The following is a 24748-nucleotide window of genomic DNA, read 5'->3' on the forward strand; positions in this document are numbered from 1 at the left end:
CTGTGCAAAGGTTGGCTTGATTAACTATCAGGCTGGTGACCCTATCACAGATTTGCAACTGGAGTGCTTTCTATTTATTTAAGAGAACCGGCTAGGCCAGCCTTCTTGGATATATACTGCACCCAGGGTTGAGGGGAGGTAAAGTTAAGTGCAGCCACACAGTAATAACATAACAAACAGTGGCAGAGTTTATTTTCACAAAGGTTGCCTTAGTGCTATTGGTTCTATAATGTTGTCCACAAGTGAATGCAGCCCCAAGGATGAGAATTGCTTCTGGCTAGAAGAAACGGTGACTCTGTGTCCTTCTCAGGATTTGATTGTGTAGCAAGGCCAGCTGGTCACTGGGATTCATTTAGGATTGCTGGGAATTCTAACTCTGTGAGGGGTAAACCGCAGTACATGAGGGGGGGGGGAATGTGCTTTGAATGTGCTTTAAAAAGTATAGTGTATATCCAGCTATGTTTGAGATGAGGAAAGAGAAAAGGGTTTCTTTGTACCTCCTTCATTTGGGAAAACCAGGACTTAATTTAGACCAAGGCTTGGCCCCAGAGCCTGACTTCAGCTTGCAGTAAACTTAGCCTTGGGGCATGTGGTGGTTAATGAAGAGCATAGTGCTTCTGAGCATGTGACAACTGCTTTCTTCCCCCCACCACCGAGAAGACTCTTGCACATCTGGGTTGATTAGGAGGAAAGACTGACAGGTAAGGGAATGTACCTTGCAAGCATTCTTAAAAGCCTGACAGCTCTCCTATCAGAGGAGAGCTGCAAATCTTGATATATATTAATTGTTGGCTGCAGGGGGTTGGACTAGACGGCCCTCGGGGTCCCTTCCAAATCGACAGTTCTGTGATTCTATGGTTCTATGATGTATACAGTTTGCATTCAGTTTAGATGTGGAAATGCTAAATTATCCCAAAATCTGGAAGTGGGCAAACAGCGAGCGAGAGACAGCACATCTCGCTGGGGCTTTGCAAGCAGGGAGTGGGCACGAGGAGGCGCGCAGCTGTCAATTTGGACCCTCCTCGTCATCGCCACGCACTTTGTCGCCCTGTCAGGAATCCCGTTACCATGGGTTACCCTATCAGACAGGGGACAGGATGCCTCCCCTTCCCAAGTGCTCTATAAAAAGAAAAAGGGGGAGAGGGAATGAGCCCCATAGACGACGCTGCTGCTGCTGCTGCTGCTTCCTCCTATCAGCAGAGGCAGGAGAGCAAACTTCAGCGAGGACCAGCGTGGGAACAGCAGCATGGCTCTCCGGCTCCAGGGTCCCCTCCTCCTGGTCTTCCTGGCAGCCCTCCGGGTGGGAGAGAGCCGGTACTTCGAGGTGAGCAATGCCCTGGCGCTCGGACGCCCCTTCCCCTCTTAGAGATCCCCGGCCTGAAAGCACTTAGGATGTGGAAGAGAGAGTGTCTCTCCTTCGGGAGCTGGGCGCGCTGCTGCTGCTGCTGCTGCTGCTGCTGCTGCTGCTGCTGACGCCGCTGTTGTCCTTTTTGCCTTTGTGTCTCCAGGTGAGGGACGCGGGCGCCGAGGAGCCCTTTCTGCTGCTCAACGCGGAGCTGAAGAGGGAGCTTTCCGAGGGGCAGTTCTACCGCCGGGCGCTGCGTGAGTCGCTTCCTTCTGCGCGGACGAGGAGGGGAGCCCACTTCATGGGTGGGACTCCGGGCTGGGCTGGGGAAGGGATGGAAGCCGAAGAGCCCGGGGAGAGGAGGGGATGGAGGCCAGGGGAATGCGCCAGGCAGTGCAGCCTAGTGGCTAGAGCAAAGGTGAGGAGACCTGGGACCCTCCAGGGAGTTGAACAGGAGATGGGATTTCTGCATCCTGTCAAACTCTTTTGAATAGCTATTAAAGACACAGGACAGGAGGAACCTCAACTAGTTCTCCCTAGAAAAGCACTCTGCACATGTTCAGAAGCACTTTCATTTTTATTCTTACCAAGGCCATTCTTTGGCATTCTCAAAAAGGGCTCCTTAGCTAACTCCCCCTTATGTACGTGTAGACTAGAGGGGAAAGCTGGGAGGATGGGAGAGTCCCGGGTTCCAATGCCGCTCCACCATGAAGCTCTTTGGGTGACCTTGAGCCAGTCACTCTCCTTCAGCCTAAGTCCGCAGTCCTGGCGCCAATTACCTGAATTCAATAGGACTTACTTCCAAATAGGCATGGTTAATATTTCACAGTAAACTAAGTTATAAAATCGGAAGATGGGGAGGAGGGGTGGGCTTAAGAAGAAATGAATGAGGTGATATACATATACATAATGGGAAATTAGCTATGGAGCCCTTTTCTTGAGTGCCAAAGTAGTATTGGCAAGAAAAAAGAAAGTGACTTTCTAGGGTGATCTGGAATATAATCCAGGCTTCCTCCCGTTTCTTTAATAGTACAGAGATAGTTGCATAGAAGAGAACAGTTTGACGGGAGAAGTTTGCAGAAATCCCTTCTTTTGTTCAACTCTGAAAAATATTGTTCTGTTTTGCATCTGATCACTCCATGCATTTCGGATTCTAACAAATAAGGACAGTCAAGCATCCTCTTTTTCCCCTGGAAGTAAGGAGCCAGGACTTCTAGTTCATGGGGCTCACTTCCAGGATGTGGGGCTTACTTCCAGCTTCAGCTTCTCCCCAGTGTTTCTACAAATGAATTCTTCTTGTGGTGGAGTTTTGACAACTGGGAGATGATGACCTAGAGGAAGTGCGGCAGGGAAACTGAGGGAGAGGGGGAGGAAGAAAAAGTGTTGTTGAAATATGAGTACAGAGGGCTGTGGTGACCTTTGAGAGGGAAGAGGGAACAGAAGTTGGTTAAGGGAAGTAGTACGGAGAGAGATTATGAGGCCCATCTCGTCTTAAAAGTAATGCAGCTTCTTTTGGAACCCCCTTACCACTAATTCCCAATATGTCAGTTCTAGTTTTGATTCTTTTGTATTGAGAGAAAAGCACCCTAGGGTGTGGCCTTCACTGCTATGTTACACTGCTGAGCCCTTGCACTTCCAAGTTTATTAACCCCTAGCTGGGGAAACAGAAGGTATGGATTCCCTTTGGGAGGAAAAACTGTACACCATTCTTTACAGCGAGCGTTATTGTGGCTACCACCTCAGAAAACAGTGCTCTACCCTGAGCAGAGTGGGGACGAAATAGTAGGCAATGAATGCCAGGATGTGGAGGGAAGGCTTGACAATGTTCTGCTCCTGATAGTCTTCTGCAGAGAGCATCTCTGGGACAGAGAATTGAGATGTGCTCATTGGGAATAGATGGATACCGAATGAAAGGCAGATTGTACGTAAGAGCTCCCTTCATAAGATGCATGGAGTGCTACCTTCAGAAGCAGTGTGTGTGTGTGTGTGTGTGTGTGTGTGTGTGTGATCTCTCACACTCTTTCTCTCTCTTCCACACACACAAATGTAACCACATATCCACATACTTAGAGGAGAAATTGTAAATAGTGGGGTCAAAAGGCAATGAAATAAAAGAGAGACATTTTACGGCCATTCATTGTAAAGTTTTTAGGTTTACAAAATAAGCATAGTAACTGTTATCTTTATTGGGTTAATTTAAAAAACTGAGGATGGTGCCTTATACATGGTCAGATCATTTGCCCATATGGCAGTGGCTGTCAAGAATTCCATCCATCCTCCACCAGCTCGCTCACTGGCCAGCATGGAATTTCTGGTTGCCTAAGAGGTATAAGCAGGCAATTTATTAAAGCCGTGGTTGTCTTGATTCCATGAAGATCAGCTTAAATTGATGACTTGAAAAATACTTATTAGGGTTGTCCATTAAGGAAACCAAGATGGAAATATGAGAAAGCATCATCTTTAGATTGAGCTACCGTAAGCCCAGTGAAGCTTAGCAAGGTCTGAATGCATAAATAGGGAGTCAGGTAATACTTAGCAGGGCCACAAAAGGTGTTTTAGAGGGGAGCTTAACATCATAAACAGGTCACTGGGAACAGGTTTTCTTTGGTAATTGGATTTTCCATGAAAGGGGGCAATCTCGATTAAATTGGGGGGGGGGAGAGATGTTTTAGTATTTTGTGCAGACCCTGCAAGCAGCTTGTGTTCCTGAGAATTGCTGATCCCACAATACATCACTCATCAGGAACACCCTTGATGAAAGGCTGTTTTACTTTTCATTCTGGTATCTCTGTTTGAAAACAAAATATAGAATGAGAATCAGCTGTGAGACAGAAAGGAATCACTCGGTTGCCTTTATTCTCCCCATCTCCAGGATGCATTGACATGCTGAGCATAGAAGGACAATTCAGCTTCACGGCACAGCAGCCCCAGCTGCACTGTGCTACTTTCTTCATAGCAGACTCAACCGAGCTCCTCACAATAGACTTTGATTTTGTCAACATTGACTGTCAAGCAGGAGATTTCCTGAAGGTATGAGGTTTGCAATGCCTGATGGTCTTAGCAGGGCTGTCCTGAATGTGTGAATGTGTGCAGCAGGGCAGAAGAGAGAAAACTGTTGCCCCTTTTGGAGGATTTGGCATGCTGATTTGGCAGTGGATACACAAACAGGGTCAGAATAAAGGTTGTCCTCCCAATCCATTCTCAAAATTTTCCCAGTTAATCACACACATGGCAAGTGGAAGAACTCACCATACCAGAATCCCTTCTCTGCAGGTCTGCTGTTAGCTGCAGGGCTAATGTTTGCTTCAGGGTCAGCCCACCCATAAAGCAGACTGAAGCATCTGCCTCAGGCAGTGGAAACCCACTGAACGGTGCCCCTGGTACCACGGTGGTCACATGAGATCTTGCCGGAAGCTGCCACATGATCTCAGTAAGCAAGATTTCGGCAAGAGAGCAGGAGGGACAGCAGTTTGGTGTGCCACCTTCCCATTTATCCTCAGGGAGCAAAAGAGAATTGGCCGCTCCTGGTTTCCTTCATAGCTGCTAGTTGGGCTAAGAATCAGCACATAGTAAATTCTGTTCAGTGGTGAAAATAGTCAAGAGCAGAGAGGTAAAGTCTTGGCAGAAAATTGTCAGAGTTTTGCTCCAAATCTAGCATGTTTTTGCCAGTTATGCTTCATTGACAAGAAGCACTAGAAATAAAGGAAAACAAGGATGATGAACCTGCAGTCCTCTGGATTCTTTGGCCATTATTCCTGACTGTTGGCCACTCTGGCTAAGGCTGATGGAGTTAGTGTCCAACAACAGCTAGAGGACCACAGGTTCCCTATCCTTGCTTTAAAAGGTCCTTTTGTAAAGAGCCACCTAATAGAAGGACAGGGATGTGTATCTCATCACCGCTCACATCAGCAGCAATGCCCAGTAGGGTGCCTGTGACAGTTATGGTCACATTTAGCAATTTCAATAGCAAAGAAGGCACTACTTGCGAGGAAGAATTACATTTTCCCAATTAGAAAATGAAGCACATCCACTGCTGGGAAATGTTGTCACTACAAGCAAAGCATGGCCTTGAAGGATAATGTCTAGACATCATGCAACAAATAAATAATAACTGTGCATTTATTTGCATTTAACAATGATCGCATGGAAAGGCCTTATGTGGAGCATCTAAAGTGATTGCTAAGTAAACACAATTAGCAATCGGTTCTGTCAATGCACTTGTTTGTCTGCCTCAACAGAGCATACAAGCATTTTAATTTTCTTAGATCTGAAATATGAAGTATCTTTCACAGTTCTCTGTACATCTTAAGGACATAGCGTGATGAGAGCCAAGAGTAGCAAGCATGAATTCAGACAGCATGGAAATATGTGCATAACTTATGCTGTGTACCAGAATCTCTAGATCAGGCCATGGATGGCAATATAAGCTTTGCAGAAAATGTTTGGGAAAGAGAGGAGGGACCAGCATCTGTTTCTTTACAGCTGGCACAAACTTCAAAGTGAGACAAATAAGAGAGCAACAGCTGAAAAGGAGTCTGACATACTAATACTGTCACTCGTTTGACACTGCATATTGATCACTCAGATTGCTCCAAGTTTAAATGCCAGGCTTCAGAAATGTGTCCCCTCTAATTAAGCACAATTATTAAAATATTTGAAGTGGAAAACTGCAGGGAATGTCAGAGTAATTAAGCACTGCTGTATAAAGTGATGACTTATGATTGATGTTAATGCCAAGTCTTAAGTGGAACAGATTGGTCAACATTTCAGATAAGGGTTAGGAAGGGGGGAAGTGGTCCCAGGACTCCAAATAAAAATATCACTGGACTGTTCTATAACCAAAAGGATTACCACTGTGTTCCCAATCCAAAGTGAGGCCCAATGGCTCCTATTTAATGAAAAAACACACATGGGAGACAAGATCTCCCATAACTCAAAACTACACGGGCAAGCCCTGTTCATTCCCACGCAAGTGTTAACATTCCTCCTGGATCTGCAAAATATGAATGGGATCTTAAGCTTCTACTCTTGAGCCATTTATTCCTGAGCAGTAGTCATTGCATCTCTGCGGGGCTTCTCCAGGATATCTAGCTCTGAGTGCTGTGGTCTGTGCCTCTGCAAAGCAGATCAGCATAAAAACTTCATATTTATGGAGTTGTGATTGTGCTTTAAGGGAAAACTGCTACACAGGTGCCACTCAGGTGCTGGCTTGTGCTTCTGGGAATTGTAGTGAGAAAGTAAACACTAATTGTCCTTTTTGTTGCTGCATCTCTCTAGGTGTTTGATGGCTGGATATTGAAAGGTGAAAAGTTTCCCAGTTCCTTGGACCATCCTCTCCCCACCTCTGAAAGATACATAGATTTTTGTGAAGGCAACAGCATCAGGAGCACCATCAGGTCATCACAGAATGTGGCAATGATCTTCTTTGGGATTCATGACCCGGGAAATGGATTCACAGTAACAATAAAGAAAATGCCCAACCTTTTCCGTAAGCATTGTTTCATGTTGTCATCTGAGTAAAAAGAATGCTAGTGATCTCATATGAAAGGATACACATTTATAGGAGCAATGTTGTGATAAAATAGCCTGTGGTCAAAATATTTGTTCTGCCAAAAAACAAGTGCATTGGGTAGTATATGAGTCTTGAGTGCTGTCTCATAATATCATGATGAAGATGATGATGCAGAATCATTGTGGCCTTTCAGGCAATCAGGACATTGCAAATGTTTAGTTTCAGGTGCCAAGCATTTGTCTGAAATAATTTAGAATAGTCTATTGTAGACTGAGTTAATTAAACACACCAGTTTCAGAAGCAATATACCAATTCACACTAGCTCTTGTGCTACTTGACGAGGACAAACAAATCATTTTGCAAGCATTTGAGGAATCCCATGCTAGGGACAATTAGGAAAGGAACTGAAAATAAAACTCTCAATGTCTTAATGCTATACTGTACAAATCTATGGTGTGGTTGCATTTGGAATACAGTGTACAGTTCTGGTTACCTTGCCTCAGAAAGGATATTGTAGAGTTAGAAAAGGCTCCAGAAAGGGAAACCAAAATGATCAAGGGGAGGAATGAGGAAAGGCTGCAGCATTTTAGTGTAGGGAAAAAAAGAGTCAGAGGAAACATGCCATAGAGAAGGCAGATAGAGAAAAGTTTTGGCTCCCTCTCAACGCTAGATCTTGTGCACATCCAATGAAGATTAATGTTGGAAGATTGAGGACAGCTAAACCGAAGTACTTATTCACTCAGCAGATAGTTAAACTATGGAAATCACTTCCACAGGAGGGAATCATGACCACCAACTTGGATGACTTTAAAAGAATAGACAAATTCATGGAGGATACAGCTGTCAATGCCTCCCAGAATACCAGTTTCTGGAAACTGCAGAAGGGGAGAGTGCTCACGCACTCTGGTCCTATTTGTGGGTCTCTGTAAGAACAGGATGCTGCACTAGATGGGTCAGTGGCTTGATCCAGCAGGCTCTTTTTATGCTTAAACATTCATTTAGTTTAGTCCTGAGGCATCAGGTAAAAAGTCTGCATTGAACATATTGTGATCAAGTAACTCTGTATCTTTCCCCTACACTAAAGCTTGCAATGTCATCTCTCAGACCCCTGCTGGAAGGTTTACCATGGCCATTCCTCATCAGCGCAGGAACTGCAGCTTTTCCATAATCTACCCAGTGGTGATAAAAATATCTGATCTCATGCTGGGGCACTTGAATGGCCTCCGCTTAAAGGTGAGTTGATGGTTTTGTACTAAGCCATCAATGGAAATTTTATATGGATCACCAGGTTATGCTGTGAATCCTTTATACAGGCCACACCAGTATTTCTTTTAAATAGCCCATTATGTAAAGGTAAATCTGTACTTATTCTGGAGTTACATCCTTGCAGAGTGCAATGCAAACTGGCAAAATATCTTCTATATAAAAGGGGGCTTTTTGCATATTGAGAGCTCTCCTAGTAGAATCATGCTGACAATGGACTTACCAACTTGAGCATTTATTTGTTTTTACTTTGGTTGTGTTTTTGGTTTTTTTTAAAAAAATTGTTTCACTGTATTTTGTAAATAGAGTTTGGGACATGCTGTTGTGGAAATTGATTAATGAATTCAACTAACTAGCTTATCAACGGTCATGATATACAATACCTTTGACTGAGGGTGAGGATCAGTTTCTTCTTGCATGGTGAGATCCATAAACTCTGCTGAGATCCATAAACTCTGCTGCAGTGCTATGATTCTTCAGCAATAGCTGCCACCATGCATGGCATCACTGCACACCAATGGCTACCGGTGGATAATTTTCCTGGTCTATGCAGCATATATCCTAGGCAATGGACACTCTAAGTAGCACAAGCTTCTGTATGGAGGCTAACAATTTAAAAAATAAAAATATTTAAGCTACATGAAACCTTCTGCGGTTGGATAAAATTCAGAGTAAAATATATTTGGTCAATGTTATTGCACTTAATTCTGCATCTCTTTTTACAGAAACCCACCGTAGGCTGTGGAGGAGTAGGAGATTTTTTGGAGCTCTTGGGAGGGAATGGGTTAGATCCCTCTAAGATGTTCCCTTTAGCTGATCTGTGCCACTCCTTCCATGGCCCAGGTGAGTTCTTACTTTAATGTCACCTGTTCAAATGTTTCTAAAGAATGATACAGAAAGAGTTGTGAAATCTGATTGCCTTTTCACTCAAGTCCTAAATATTTTGCTGCTATTTACCTGCACTGCTGGAATAACACCTTACTCTGCGAGACTGCACGGACACTGCTATCTGTTAGGTCCATCATATATGGTGCTTAGCTAAGGAGCAAGAGAATGACAATGTGCCAACCTTCCCCAACCTGGTGCCCTTCAGGCATTTCAGACTCTAACGCCCATCAGCCTCAGTCAGCGTGGTTGTGTTGGTTGAGGCTGATGAGATTTGTATTCCAAAATATCTGGAGGCACCAAGTTGAGGTAAGTTTCACTATGCCAGTGCTGTACTTTATTTTAAAAAAACAGTTTTAACAGGACGAAGTAACAGAGATGGATATAACATAAAAAGCTAACATCACAGCGCCTTTCAAAACTCCCTTCTCACTGTACGCAAACCTTGTTTTAAACTGCTACCTTTCCCACTCAGTTTCATTCCCTGCCCACGCTACTAAAACCTCTACCATTGTTTAAAATCAGTACTTTACCCAGCCCTGCTTTATTCAAATTTCTGTATTTGTTTAAAATGGCCACTTTCCCCCTCTCAGTATCTCTCCATTTCTGCATTACTCAAACCTCTACCAGTTTTAGAAACTGACACTGTCCCCCTTTCAGTGTTTCAATTTTATTTTATTTTTTTGCTATACTCACACTTCCATTCCTAACTGCCTCATGTGAGAGGGATAATGAATGTTGAGCCCTCAAATATTTTATAGTACTTTCATATAAGCAATGCAATTAACTCAAACCTCTGTTGTTTAAAACTGCCATTTCCCTCTCAGTTTCTTTCACCCCTCCTTTACTCAAACTTCTGTTGTTACATTTTAAACCACCACTTTTCCTCTCTGTGTTCCTCCCTTCTTTTCTCCATGCCGGGACCACTGCTGTTGTGCACCTTTTGGTCCCTCACCCTGCCCTGACTTCATTCAAATCCAGAATTCTACAAATCCTTCAGTGGGAGCTGTGCAGTGACATTCTTCCTTTTTTATTACATAGAAATAGGCTTTAGATATAGACTAATGCAACCTTCACAAACATAGTGCTTTCCTCATATTTTGGACAGCTCCAACTGACATGGTCGTGCATTGTCTGTTATTCCAAACAATAACAAGGTGTTCTTTATCTTTTGACTAGCCCAAATGAAGATAGGCTGTGACAACACCGTGCTGCGAATGGTCTCCAGTGGCAAACATATCAATCGTGTAACATTTGAGTATCATCAGCTGGAGCAACTTGAACTGGAAAACAGAAAGGAGAACAGCCTTGAAGAGTTTTGTCTTTCAAATATTTGAGAAACAAGACAAGTCACTCGTTATTGAAATGTAATGTTAATTTCAAGCAGCTAACTTTATGTAACCTTTCTAGGGTTCAGACATTTATCTTTTCTTACTAAATCATTTTTTTTCCATTATCAGAACAGTATTGTTCCTAGCTTTTCTCCCTTACGTGTATTTAGTATTATCTAATACACAAGGATCCATATGGATTCTGAAAGCATGTGTACACATCCATTGGTTCAGAACAAAAGACAAGCACACACACCAATTGTTTCCAATGGAAGTATTCTTTCAAATACTTTTGTAATTGTTTTGAGTGCACTTGTAACGCTGAGGGCCCTCCAGAGCTCACTTAGCAATTTCCCCTCTTTTGCATCAGTCACAAGTATAAAAAGATGCATAAAGAGAAATTACACTTCAATTTTGTAAGTGAACGTTCTGTATTAGTGCGTGCCAATTCAATTGTTTGTTAATTTATTGATACAAATGTATAATTAGTTGTTTTTAATAAAATTTATAGCATGAAAAATGTTTTTTCTTCTACTGGTCCAGACATGAATAAATATATTCACAGTATTGGCAAAATCTAATTTTAGTGGTATTTTTCCCCCTCCATAAATCTCATCAGCTAGTATGCTGCCTTAGCTCAGTGGTTAGAGCATCTGCTTTGCATGCAGAAGATGCCAGGTTGAATCCCTGCCATCTCCAGGTAGAGGCTGGAGATACCTCTGTCTGAACCCCTGGAGAGCCTCTGCCAGTCATTTTCGAAATACAGAGCTTGATGGACCAATGGTCTGGCTCAATATATGGCAGCTTCTGAAGTTTCCATGTACTAAAACCAATAATTGTTGATCTCTCTCACTAAAAAAAAGCTTGCGGACAATTCAACTAACATTGCTGCAGATATCAACTAAGTTCTTACACATGTATTAAAATGCAGGGTAAGTATTGTTTCTTGTACAAAGTTTTTAATTCTGTGATATTAGATAAGTGGGCATAAGCATCCATGAGCAGAGACATATGTATAGGCAGGTATGTTTGTCCCTCAACATTGATCCAGCTGTTGGAATGCCCTGTAGTCAATGCAGCAAGCATGGGCATAGTTGGGGAGGCAGGGAGGGGCAGCTACCCGCCTCCCCCAATCAAGTAAAACAATAAAAATACTTTACTAACTGAGCAATCACGTTGGTTCTGGGCCCCCCAGCAAAAGTCCTACCCCACTAACAAAAATCCTGCTATGCCCATGGCAGCAAGGTAACCTTGCTTTTCATTGTTAGTATCCCCATATACTAACCTTAGTTCACAAAACATGCACTTAGCGTAACTTTTAACAGAGTCGCAAGTGCAGAAAAGATTACAGGAGCTTCTCTAAGCCTTTCACACTCCATTTCACACATTCAGTGGTATGACTGGGAACAGGATCATGGGCATAGGGAATGGGGAGCTCATCCTGTCAGCTCCCACAGCCACTCCCTCAAGGAGAGTCCATAGCCATGGCAGCTGTGTTGATTTATATGCACACTAAAGCAGAAGTAGGGAATGTTTTGTGGCCCAAGGGCCACATCCCCTTCTGAGGAATCTTCTGGCTGTGGTGGGTGTGGCCAGAGACAAAAGTGGGAGGAGCAATCCATGCATCGCTTACCTTAGTACAATAGTTTACATTCCAGCCATGGAAAAGGCAGAGCTTTCTTCATGTACATGCCCACCTCTCTATTCTCTATCCAGGCAAGGACACATTCCAGCCAACCAAAAGCACTGAAGGAGGATGCAGACTAAGGCCATTGAGGGGAGTTGCCTGGGGAAGGAAGAAGAAAGGGCCAGGGAAGGTTCTAAGGATTGTATAATGAGGCCAGAAAGGCCACATTTGGCCCCTTGGCACATGGTTCCCCAACCCTGCTCTACAAAGCAGGCAGTATATAACATAATACCCATTCATGGTCAATTGACAGTCAATAGTGAATTGACAAAGAGTGGTGTAGCACTTGACATGTTAGACTTTGGCTGTGTCGACCTGGGTTCACATCTCTGATTAGTTATGAAGTTCACAGGGTGATCTCGTCTAGCCTTCCTAACAAAGAGGTTGTGTGCCAGTCCAGACCTGCCATCTACGTAATTCTCCCAAACTTGCAACACTGGAAAATCCTGCTTCATCTTATGACTCCATTACTCCTGCTATGAAACAAGTACCAGAGCTACACTCACCTGTATTCCTGCTGCACTATACCACTGGCTCCATATATTGGGTGGAGCATGAAAAAAAGGTACATAGCACTTTATGTGTGGCTACAGAGTCTGTATTTACAGTAAGGAACCTTGATCATATGTTGAACCTATTCTCACATTCCTTTGAGTACATGGTGGTCAGGAGCAGAGGCAGCAAGCGTCTTCAAGTTGAGTCGGTGTGTGGCGGGGGAAATGGATGATGGAGCATGTGGGCTGGAGAGACTCAAGTCTAACAAAAACTTCATTATCAAAGGCTGAGATTGCTGAACTAACTGGGATGGTACATCTGCCATGGAGACTAAAAACTATTTCACCACGACTACAAATTGACTTTGGTGTCTAACAATCCCTGTTTCTGAGTGCTACCCAGCAGGAGTGATGTGAAAGTCAGATTTGTGATGAAGCCCTCTATAAGAATGGATTTCATACAGTGTGCTGTCAAGAGATGACTGCCAAAGAAAACACGTCACAAGGTCATTTGAACCAGCCTTTCACTATCAGAGGCAGTAAACAAGGTATATGGTTAAAAGAAACTGCACACCAAGCTGAGGTAAAGTTTGAGATAATCCTAATTAATGCCTTCCAGGTTTCTATCTCTACTTCTGCCTAGGCTTGTTTAGATAAAATGTTATTATTATTGCAATTGTTATTTAGATTTCTTACCTGCCCTTCACCATGAGGCCCCAGAGCAAGGTACATTTTTAAATTAGAGTATTAAAACCAGTTAGAATATTTTACAGTTGAGAAAATAGAATGAGTCCTAAAATATCCCTCATCCTTTGTCAAAGGCCACAATAGAAAGGTCCACCTTACTTTCCCCATCTCCCCCCCCCCCATGTGTTTTTCCCCTTCAGCTACAACCTCTTATGCCCTCTGGGCTCTCCTTTCAATATAAGTTAGAGTGTACTTCAATGAAATGATTCATTACAATCATTTTTATTTACAGCCTCATCCTTCTGCTATCTGAGGATATTTTCTTGCTGTGAAAATGACGCACTCCCCCCCTCCTTTCCCACTTTGTCTTGGCTACTTATCTCTGAAGATCAGCAACTACTAATCATAGAAGCTATGGATTTTGTTCGCACATCATTTCCTATAAAAGGATATGCAGTATATTACACGTGAGTCACTAAAAAATGAACAGCTTTCATTATCTGCCACTATTTCAAACTAAATTGACATTTACAGTATGACAAAAGGCATGGTGCCACTTCAGATCCCCACCAAACTCCCTCCCTTTCTCTCTTTTTAAAAAACAATATTGAGTAATTTAATATAATGCTAGGCATTGATGGTAAATCAGGAGTTGCCTAAGCAGCATTTTTGTCCAAGAAGGCATTTATATTATTGAAGAAAACCCCTTTGTCCTGCATCCAGGAAAGAGAAAACAAGCTATTATCCACTTGTACTTTTGGGTTTTATTGCCTCCTGAAATTCACTACCCCCATTTCCCCATCTTTGAAAAGCCACGGGGAATTCTCCAGAATGGGATGGCGGGGTGTGTGTGTGTGTGTGTGTGTGTGTGTGCAAAACCACTGTGGATCTGAACCAGTCACACTGTGGTCTATAAGCAAATGTATCTAGAATTTGGGTCCTAAACTGCACTCCTCATCTTAGAAGCCTGGTTGGTTTTTTTAAAAAATAAAGGTTTTACAACTAAGGAGAAAATATCTTTGAGAAAGAAGTTTTCCCATGGCAATACTGACTAATCTTAAACTGCAGTCTTACTTGTGGGAGTTGAGACTGCTATGGGTTTTTGTTTTGTTTTTCCATTGAGATGGAAGTTGAGAAAGGACACTGCGTAGAAGATAAGAGAAGATCTGCGTGAATTCCACTCATCCTTCTATTTTTACCAAGGCAAATTATATGTTATCTTCCACCCTTCATGATTACAAATCACTGTAGCCATTGTTGTCAAATCTCTAGTAGCTTCATTCACTTCTTTTTCAATGAAGCCCATTCCCAAGTCTCCTTATGAGATTTACTTTTTTAATTGGAAAGTGCTCCCCAATGCCTACAGGAACAATGACTCTTCTGGTGGTCACTGATGTCAATAGTTGCTCTCGGAACTGATAAATGTATTATTGCCGAGTCTTTGTTTAAAAGAGGCATCTAACTTGAATGTGCAATTTTGATTTGTCTCTTTGCCTTCAGTCTAAACCAGTTCTTCTTTAATTAAATTACTTTTATTAACAAGGCTCTTTCCAGAATTCCATGGAGAAACATAAGGTTTCTCTGCTGAATCAAACTCAAGAATAACACAGATAGGAAATTACTCCTGTTTTATACTGCTAAATGTATTTCTGTTTGCTTCTACCATGTTTGCCCTACACATAGTTGAAAAGACTAAATTCTGGAACAAAGCAAGCCTCAAAAGAGAGGAAAATAGCAATAGCATCGTTGTGGAATAAGGTATCAGTAGATGAGACAGTTAAATTACATCTAAATTGAGATTAGGGACATGTTTTCTGGCAGTCATAACTGCTAGCATTGGTTCCTCTCTTAATTATTCCATGGTGCACAGACCAGGAAATGTTAAGTTTTTCCTTCCACTGCCAGATGATATTTTCCCTTTATTTATTTTTCCACCATTTATGAATGTGGGAATATTCTCAACAAATTTAGATCACAGGAGTCTGGTTGTTATTATGTTTCTGTTTTCCAAAGCATGAAAAATACACAATGCCACCTCACTTTTCTGATACAGAACCAGCCCAGCAACTCAACAAGTTGCAGCTTGTGGGCCGGAGATACATTGGTGGCACAGGCCTCCAGTGGGAAGGTCTTTTAAAATATTGTTGCCATGACAGTGCAGCCATTCCCAAGTGGCACAGTCTTAATTGGGTCCTGGGAATGCCTTGTTCCAGCATACAATTATTTTCAGATAAGCATCATAAGCAGCGCAGGTTGGGATTCTATAGAAGAGGTTAAAAACTCTCCCCCTACCCCAATTATATAGTTGTCCCAGATAATTCTAAGCCCAGATAATTCTAACATATATTCTCTCCTTGAAGCTGATAAAATATCAGGAGACCTTTCCACAAGCAATATGGAGCAGGCCTGTCAGTGTGGCTACCCCTGTTTTGTGGAACAGCTAGCATCCCTGTTGAGTTACTATTTCATGTCTTCCAACATGCTGAGTCCCAAAACTGGGGCACATGTTTTCCTGTCTGTGCTCCTGCGCAGGTCAGGTGACCCAAGCAAGATCACGGAGCCCAAAAGACACACTTTTGGGGCGGGCTGTGCTTACAGCACACAAAAACTCACATTTTGGGGCACCGCCTGAGATTGCAGACCTGAGAAAAGAGCTTTTTTGGGGTAAGAACACAGTTCAAAATATCTTGAGATTGAAGTGACACAAATGGCTACTGTGCTCTCAGAGGAAAAAATGGGATGCCCCATTTTTTGTGGGACGCTTGCGGGGTGTGCTATTTTCAGGAAGCAATTGTAAGCATTTTTGTCTCGGACTTTTCCAGCTGTGAGAAAATATATATAGGTCTCTGACTTGAGTGTATATATCTTTAAACTGACCTTTAGATGTCTTTATTATTGTAAATTGCCTTGAAGATGAAATGAAAGGCAATTAACAAATTATATAAAGATGAAGAATAGGTCTGAGGACAACAGGGACAGGTGACTTGTGCCCCCCCCCCGATGTTTTTGGACTGCAGATCCCATGCTTGACCACTGGCATGCTAGCTAGTCGTCCCTGCAATTACATTTTGAATTCCTATCAGTCCTTTAGTCTCTATATGTGCTTCAAACTCATGCACCCTTCTGAGTATACACACATAGAATTGTGCAGTAAATCTTACAAAAACACCCTACATTTCCAGGCCTTTGTAATGAGAAAGATGACCCTTTCGTGGGTTCAAATCTGCAAAATGCTGTGCTCTCTTCAGAGGCAAAACTAGGCTTTATTTCACCTGGGTAAAAGACCCAGTTTGGTACCGCCCCCATGTGCATTTGCATACATACACACACAGGCTGGGCGCCTCAATGATGCCCCTCTGGAGGCTTCACCTGGGGCAAAAAACCTGGCTCTTCTCCCCTGCCCCTGTAGCTGCAGCTCTGGCTCCTGTTTGGTTGAGGACATCACTTGCTGCAACAAGCACTCAACAAGATTCTGTAGGAATCATCTGGGAGTTCTCACCTTGCTCTATTAGGAATTGCTCTGTTCTCCAAGAGATTTCCTACTGCTATTAAAACAGCAACATAATTTGATGGAACTGTTCAAGGTCTAACATCCACTGCCTATAAATAACATGTTTTCAACCTTGTTTACTGCAAGAACCAAAAGTGAACCATTTACAAAGACTCCTCTTTCTGGGGAGTCATGCGCCTTAAATTTGTTGTGTATGCAGCCTTAGCCCCAGTAAAGCTGGAAACTAACTAACTACTCCTTCAGAAACTGGGAAAGTCTTTGGTAACCCAAATTTGCTTGGGTTAAATGTCTGAAGGGGTGGAAATTGTAGTTTTCCCACAATGGCAGCATTTAACTCCCACCGAAGTTGCATGACGCAAGCCGCTCAGCCCCCTCATATGCAAATAGTGTCTTCATAACATAAATCTCTATTTCCTGCTTATCATTGTCACACACTAAAAGTAAACTGTTTGTGTCCATACCTTTTCATAACGCCTAGGATTTCTTCAGCTGCTCTCAACTCCACCTGTACATAGTACGTCAGCTTTGCCATATCCAGTAATAAAGGCAACTAAAAATATCTACCTAGTCACTTCCACATTCAATATTTAAATATGGGTACATTTACAGCATGGATGGTTAAACTTTGGCTTTCCAGATGTTTCTGGACTACAAATCCCATCATTCCTAATCACTGGTCATGGTTGCTGGGGCTGATGGGTACTGGAATCCACAACATCTCATGGCCCACATGTTAGCCAGCTCTGATCTACAGCCAAGGGAGCAAATTACATTTGCTAGACCATCTCCCATCAGTCCCAGCCAGCATGACCAATAGTCAGAGATGATGGGTGTTGTAGATCAATAGTTTACCCCTGGTCTATACACAGAGGTGGTTATGTGTGTTCCTAGTTTGCAAGAGAGTGTGTTTTATGTGCTCCAGCATAGCAAACGAGACTGCAGCATTAAAAACAAAATGTGAGAGGTGGCATATGTAGTATTAGCTATATAAACACCAGGGACAAAAGGTGGTGCTAGCTGAGGAGGAAGGGAAGGGGAAATATGTAAGTTTAAAGTATTCTTATACCATTTTAAAATTCACAGAGAATCTTGGGAACTGTAATTAGTTAAGGTGTTGAGACCTACAGGTCTGTGAGGTCAGCACCCCTAAATATCTACAGTTGCAAGTTTCTCCATGACCATTAAAGTGGCATAAGAGTGCTTTAAATCAATGGTGTGGGTGTGACCTAGTTTTCAGGTTCAGCCCAGCATAGGATCTCTGCATTATAGTGTTAAACTGAAGAGTAACTGGAGTAACCATCAACAAGACACAGATAATCTTCCAAAACGAAACAGAGAGCAGGTTCACATGTAACACTAAGCCAAACCATGGCTTGGCATATAATCCCAACCCAGGCTCCTGTTTTGACTCTTCCAGACAAAGCATGGGCTCTTACAGTTTGTGTTTTGCTTGGCGGGAAACAAACCATGAGTCTGGGTTCAGGTCACACACTAAGCCAAACCTTGGCTGAAAACAATGGGATCAAGACTAGCAGGCGGGGCCCAGAATATAGTGCTAATGGGGAAAAATTGAAAGATGAAGATGCATGGAAGATGAACATTGTACACAAGTGCCCAGGCAGTTAACAGTTGTTTCAGACAACTTTACCATAAGGGAAAATATATATAGGTGCTTGCTGTAGAATTATAATGCCTGAATCATTCAGTGATAAAGAAACACTTTGGAAATAGACATGACAGTGAATGACACTGTGCATTTTTATACTATTGTGTACTTATGACATACTTTCATTAGATAAGCAGTAAAGTTATTCATAGAATGTGCATTAAAAATTAACCATTTACTACTCAGCCTGCAGGGTGCACATCTTGATGAATCTGCCAATCTAGAAGTTCGAAAGCATACAAGTAAATAGGTACCGCTCCGGTGGAGAGGTATATGGTGTTTCCGTGTGCTCTGGCACTCATCATAGTGTCCTATTGCACCAGAAGCGGTTTAGTCATGCTGGCCACATGACCTGGAAAGCTGTCTGTGGACAAACGCCGGGTCCCTCAGCCTGAAAAGCGAGATGAGCACAGCATCCCATAGTTGTCTTTGACTGAATTTAACCATTCAAGGGTCCTTTACCTTTTACCTTTATGAATGCATGCTCCTGCTGGAAAAACATGTGCTAGCTATTGTAAACATCGAGAGTAGTGTAGATTTAGGAGACTTACCATCACATATGTAGTTCATTTCTTGGTAACACAGTTACACCTGTAGCATTTATTAAGAGATTATACCTGCATGAGTACAGTGGGGTAGAGAAGTGAAGTTCAGAGACAGAGCAAAACACCAAAATTCGGTTTTGTTTTGGTTTGTTTCAACATCTCCAATAGAGGTGGATTGCAAATGGACTGATTCTGCATAAAGGCATTTCTAGACATGAGCTTGATGTTGCAAATGTGGTGTTAAGATACCACAAACAGATTGTTGACAACAAGTTTATTCATTCAACTTATCGTATTTTACCCTGCAAAGGGAAAATCCATATTAAATTGAGAAAAAGTACAGGCTGTGATTTTGATGCCAGCAATGTTGTGTGGATGCTGCAAAATGTGAGCATGCATGGGGAAATATCTATCCCACATTAAATATACTACCTCCATATTCAACCTTATAAAAGTGCTAATATATCCTGGAAAAGTCAAGTTTATGGTTGGTATCATCCACTGGCTGCCCCTGGGCCAAAATCATCCCCCTCATTTGCTAACCTGATTGAGCTATTCTCTGATTCTTGCTCAGAATGTAGGTCCCATAAAATGAGGTGCTGGCCATACGGTGTGTTTCTTAGGTTGGGAGTTTTGCAAGGTCCTCATCAGCTTGTTGAAGTATGAGTCACCATGCTGACTTGACTCATGCCATATCTGGGAATAATAGAAGAGAGGAACACACTACGAATATTTTTATCATCAATTACAGCTTGAGGCCCTTTCTGCAAAAAGCTAATTTATCAGGGGATGCAGATTGATTATAGGGTGTGTGTGTTTTAGTGAGTTGCCGCTATATAAGGATACAACCTTTTGTCCCAATGATATAACTGTTTGTGTTTGTTTGTTTGTTTGTTTGTTTGTTTGTTTAAAAAACTTATTGTTCAAAATCACTTTTATGGAGGGCCATGGGCTAGGCTGTATTTGATCTGCTCATTCTACAAATTTCAGTATACAGTTGGAATCATATGTGAATGCCTCCCCACATAAATAAACCCATTTGCGTATTTGGCCAGGGAGCAGGAAGGGCAGCTGGAATTTTTCTGTCCTCTGATGTCAGGGACCATGCTGAGGAGGACTGCACTGAGGAGGAATGGTGGGAGCCTTCCCCTGCTCCTGATCCAGATCCTGAATCCCCCCAAGAGCAGGAAGACAGTATAGATTTGGAACAGCAGAGGGACATTCACAGTCTCTGGACAGCATTCATCCCCCCTTCTCCAAAGTCACGGAGAGTTCAGAAAGTGGCAGAACAGAAGCACAGAGGGTACAAGCTCAGATTAATATAAGACACAGAAGTGACATAGATGTATAGGGACAGAAGAGGGTGGGATCCTTAATTGGGAGCACCACCATTCTAGGAGATGTGTTCTTTGTTCTCTTGTTGTGATTATTAAAGTTTATAACTGGTAAGAAGACTCCTTTTTCTTTGTTCTGCTTATCTACTGCCATGGGGGAGGATTGGAAGCTGATTCCCTGAAGCCTGACATCTGAGTAATCCACTACCAGCATCTGGAAAGAGCTGTGCTATGTGCTTTTTCTGAACAGGTAGCTGGGACCACTCTACAGTTCTCTGGTGTCAATACTAGGAATAACAATGGTCTGTGCCATGGTGGGTGTTCATGAAGATCAATGAAATAAATATATTATCTTTATACAAACCTATACAGCTGAAAGCAATTTTGTGTGTTATGTGCAGGTACAGAAAGCATAACCTGGGCAGTTTCTTCCTGCATGGTGAGGTCATGCTCAAAGCCACTCTCTGTATCTTTTTCAGTCTCTTAATGCCATAATTTAAAAGTGGTTACATAAATCTGTGTCCTTCGGCCTCTGCTCTTTTCTCAAGTTGCCATACCATTAAGTATCCATAGCCACATCTGCAGGTAATAAAAGGAAAAAACCATTGAACATTCTCATTTCCACTTTCACAAGGCTTCAAGCAGCTTCAGAATAGGAAATCTTGTTTATATACTAGAGAAATAAAACAATAAATGAAACTAGCTGGAAAAGTAATGGAAAAGAATAAAATTACCAAGCTGTCTTCAGAGATGAATTGTAACCAAGTTAATTAAACTAGAATTTCTAGTTGACTCATATTTCCTGGAAAATTATATGTTTAGTGTTTATTAAGGACCAACTGGAGGTGGCATATCAGCACTTATGACATTTATAGCCATTCAAAAATATGTTTTAAGTAGAAATCTCCTAATGCATTATCCCAGGACTGTGATTTAGGGTAAATTGTGCTAAGCTGCTTTAACAAGCACATTATGTAAAGAGCCTGGCTCTACAGTCAATAAATATGCCTCATCATGACCTTAACTACATGCATAAATGCATAATTTATTTGTATGCCAGCTTTCCATAGTTAAAACCATGCTCAATGTTGAATGGAAGAAATTGCATAATTACAAACCTACAAAAAAAAAAGCAAAAAATGAAACATCAAAATGTACACAACCAAACTGAAACAATTTCAACATATGTGATAAGATAAAAAATAAATGCCATAAGTCTCCAGTGATCTCAAGCAAAGGAAGGAATTCAGAACACAAAAACTCTCACCATGTAACAATGTTAGCTCAATTGGCTACTTATGCACTGGCTGCAAAAAAAATCAGGAAAAATGAGGCAGATAAAATTGCCATAGGCTGATTTGGTAATACAGAGGTTTAAGCTCGTTGGTGTCTCTGTTATCTTCTTTTTCTTACCCTGGACATCAGTTTATATCATGGATGAATATTCTGTATTATTTTAATAATATTATTGGTCTGACCTGAATCATAGCATCCATTTACATGTGAAGAAACTGATGTGGTGCAGTTGTCTCGTGTGATAGTACCAAATAAGAATTTGAACAGGTGCTGAATGTATGAAGGTGCTTGTCAAGAGCTGTCATGCTCCTTCTAGGGTAGTTTGTCCACCTTTGGTCCCCACCCCAGTGGTGAAGCTGCATGCTCTGCTACCGGGGGCGGAGAGCAGGTGGGGGTGTGGCTGGCACACCCCAGGGACTGTGACGCGTGCCCTGGGGGGGGGCATGGCACCTGGTGCGTTGGGGGGGGCATGGTGCGTGTCCAGGGGGGGCGCCGCGATGGCACCCTACTGGAATAGTGGTACCAGCGGCAGTCCGCTCCCTCTGCACCCCCGTTCCTCCACCAGTGCCCCACCCTACACTCAACTCTCACCTGTGACTCCCAGAAGCTGTCAGCATTCCAGGAACTGCTTCAACTGGCTGGCTAAACCAGGTGAGGGGAGCTAATGGGTCTCAAAACCTTGGTGAGTTAGGGACTTTCCTAGCATGTAAAGACAGGCTCCAGCAAATTGAGTGGACAAGACCAATACTGGGTACAACATTCAAGAAGGTGCTTTCTGCTCATGCTGTAGAGGCAGGTGAGGGGCAGATGGGGTTCATGAACCTGGGGAAGTAGAAGGAAGGAATACTCTGGTCCTAAACACCCTGGAGGCACACTCCATTGTCTCTCAAGACAGATGGATGCCAACAAATTGGAATAGAAGGCATTTTCATTCAAATAGGTTAATATTTGTATTACAGAATCTCTTTTGATACAGATTATCTTTCTTTGATTTCCAGTTTACAATCCAGAGAACATGAATTGATTTCATTATTTATTTCTTAAACGGCAGCCTACAAAACAGTAACAATATATGAACAACATTCTTAAAACACAATCCAGAATACCAAAAAACACACACCTAGCGATGCATATTGAAACATTTAAAACAGCAGTCCAAAGCCATAAAGGCACAACAATCAAAGCCTATATAACTGTTGCAGCTCCTGATCTTCCCCAGATCCTTTTTTTTCCAATTCTCTTTCACATGGTGGGGTCTCATTTGCTACTGCATGTAGGGAAAGAGGGAGTATGAAAGGCTCAAGGGAGCAGCAGGTAGAAGCAGCTGCTGCAGCTACTTCATCTCTGATCTGAGTGGTACTTTTAAAGGTAAACATATGATCGCTGAACTGCGACATTTTGTTCATTCTTCCTAATACACACATTTCCAAAATAAAGGAGAATTCTTGCTGGTCTGTGTTATAGGAATTCTAAGGTCTCAAATATATATATATATCTCGTATGTTCATAAATTTACAAGGCAAACACAATCATAAGTATATAAACCATGTGTCTGAAATAGTAGAGAGCAATCCTGAAACCATTTTGAGTCTCCCAAACTGACCTCAAATTATTTCTCTGCAAGGAGGAAGGAAATGGGGAAGCCTCTCCATTGTCTATTGCTTACCTGTCTTAAGGGTGTATTTGTGTATGAAAAGGGTGAGCCTGTGATCTGGATTCAGTGACTAAGTATTTAGCATCTCAAAAGGAATGGCCAGACTACCCAGGTAATGCAATCAAGTGACCATTATCAGTATCCTGCCAGACAGGATTTCAGTTGTAGACTACCCCCCAGTGATGTATTTCTGCTGTAGCCCACCTCCTTCTGTGATGTATGTATGATGTTTTGGGGGGTGGTCTTGCACCACAGGGTGAGCAATTTCAAAAGTCTATATAAGGGCTTGCACAACGTTGTTCTGGGTCCCTCCTGCCTCCTGCGTGTGGTTGTGAGCACCCTGCTGCAACAGTTAATAAAAATCAGGCTTACGAGCTGCCTTGCTTCTCAATATTCTCTGGTTGGCCTCTGTTATTTTCTCCTTCCGATAGGGAACCTACTTAAGGACTCTATTCGGGCTCTTGGATACCCCATAAGGAAAAAGGAGCAGGTTTTTTTTTTCCTTATAACATCTGAAATTAATTCTGCCTAAAGAATTAATAGCCTTAGCAAGGCAACAATGTGTGCCTTGGAAAGACCACCTCTACTATCAACAGTACACCATCACCACCTTCTGGATGCTATGGGAAATACTGACATTCCAGAAGAGCAAAAAGATACATTGTACCTTCACAGGATATTCAGTAATTGGACAATTACAAACTGGTTGTTTTTTATAAAAAAAAATTAGCTGTGCTGTTTTTATGATACAGTGGTACCTTGGGTTACATATGCTTCAGGTTACATACGCTTCAGGTTACAGACTCCGCTAACCCAGAAATAGTACCTCGGGTTAAGAACTTTGCTTCAGGATGAGAACAGAAATCGTGCTCCGGTGGTGTGGCAGCGGCAGGAGGCCCCATTAGCTAAAGTGGTGCTTCAGGTTAAGAAGAGTTTCAGGTTAAGAATGGACCTCCGGAACGAATTAAGTACTTAACCTGAGGTACCACTGTATATACTTTCTGGTTATTTTTATTTATATATCTTGCTTTTAAATGTGGAGTACAAATTTACCTGTGTGAAAGTGTGTGCACAAATGTGTACCTGTGTGTGAAAGTGCATGCACACACAAGTAAAAAAGAAAAGCATACACAAATGATATCCAACAAGAATCACAATAAGATATCACCAAGTGAATGTCAGTAAAGTACATAAGAAACTATTAAAATGCATTAGAATCACAATGTGTATCAAAATGCACTAAATAAATTGGAAAATTCTACAGTACTTGAGTAATCATGTCAGCAATATGGAGTGTGAATAAAAAAGTGTGTTGATGATTGGGGTCTCTTTTAAATCATTTTTTTGCAGCCCACTACTGGCTAGCTGGGGTTAACCACCATTTTAACTACTCACAACACTCACAAAGCACTTTTAGCACTCCTCAGAGCACCACCGCTGCTGCCTCTATTATGCAAGCCAAACCAATGGTGGAAGGGTGCTTTAGAGGGCATTTTGACTCAGAGCTTTTCAAATGTGGATCCTTCCCTCGCTCTCAA

General features: G+C 42.3%; 1 protein-coding gene and 1 long non-coding RNA gene across 2 annotated transcripts; one reads left to right on the plus strand and one right to left on the minus strand.

The window, feature by feature from the left end:
• Positions 1-1039: 1039 nt before the first annotated feature.
• Positions 1040-10856, plus strand: CRHBP (corticotropin releasing hormone binding protein). Its single transcript, XM_083703334.1, has 7 exons — positions 1040-1324; positions 1509-1602; positions 4218-4375; positions 6623-6833; positions 7942-8090; positions 8846-8963; positions 10185-10856. Exons 1-7 carry the CDS (start codon positions 1247-1249, stop codon positions 10340-10342), a joined length of 966 nt encoding a protein of 321 aa, XP_083559460.1. The 5' UTR covers positions 1040-1246; the 3' UTR covers positions 10343-10856.
• Positions 10020-24648, minus strand: LOC310827381. The gene is made up of 6 exons (XR_014556319.1): positions 24615-24648; positions 20625-20839; positions 19470-19622; positions 18933-18998; positions 11970-12122; positions 10020-10288 (listed from the first exon to the last, which is right to left on the minus strand). It is a non-coding gene; the product is annotated as an uncharacterized lncRNA (long non-coding RNA).
• Positions 24649-24748: the final 100 nt, after the last annotated feature.

Source organism: Podarcis gaigeae, assembly GCF_964106915.1.
Source record: "Podarcis gaigeae genome assembly, chromosome: 11".
NCBI lineage: Eukaryota > Metazoa > Chordata > Lepidosauria > Squamata > Lacertidae > Podarcis > Podarcis gaigeae.

Coding starts and splice junctions, on each gene's coding strand:
- CRHBP (XM_083703334.1), top strand. CDS start 1,247: ATGGCTCTCCGGCTCCAGGGTCCCCTCCTCCTGGTCTTCCTGGCAGCC. Junction 8,091..8,845: donor TGAATGGCCTCCGCTTAAAG/GTGAGTTGATGG, acceptor CTCTTTTTACAG/AAACCCACCGTAGGCTGTGG. Junction 8,964..10,184: donor CCACTCCTTCCATGGCCCAG/GTGAGTTCTTAC, acceptor TCTTTTGACTAG/CCCAAATGAAGATAGGCTGT.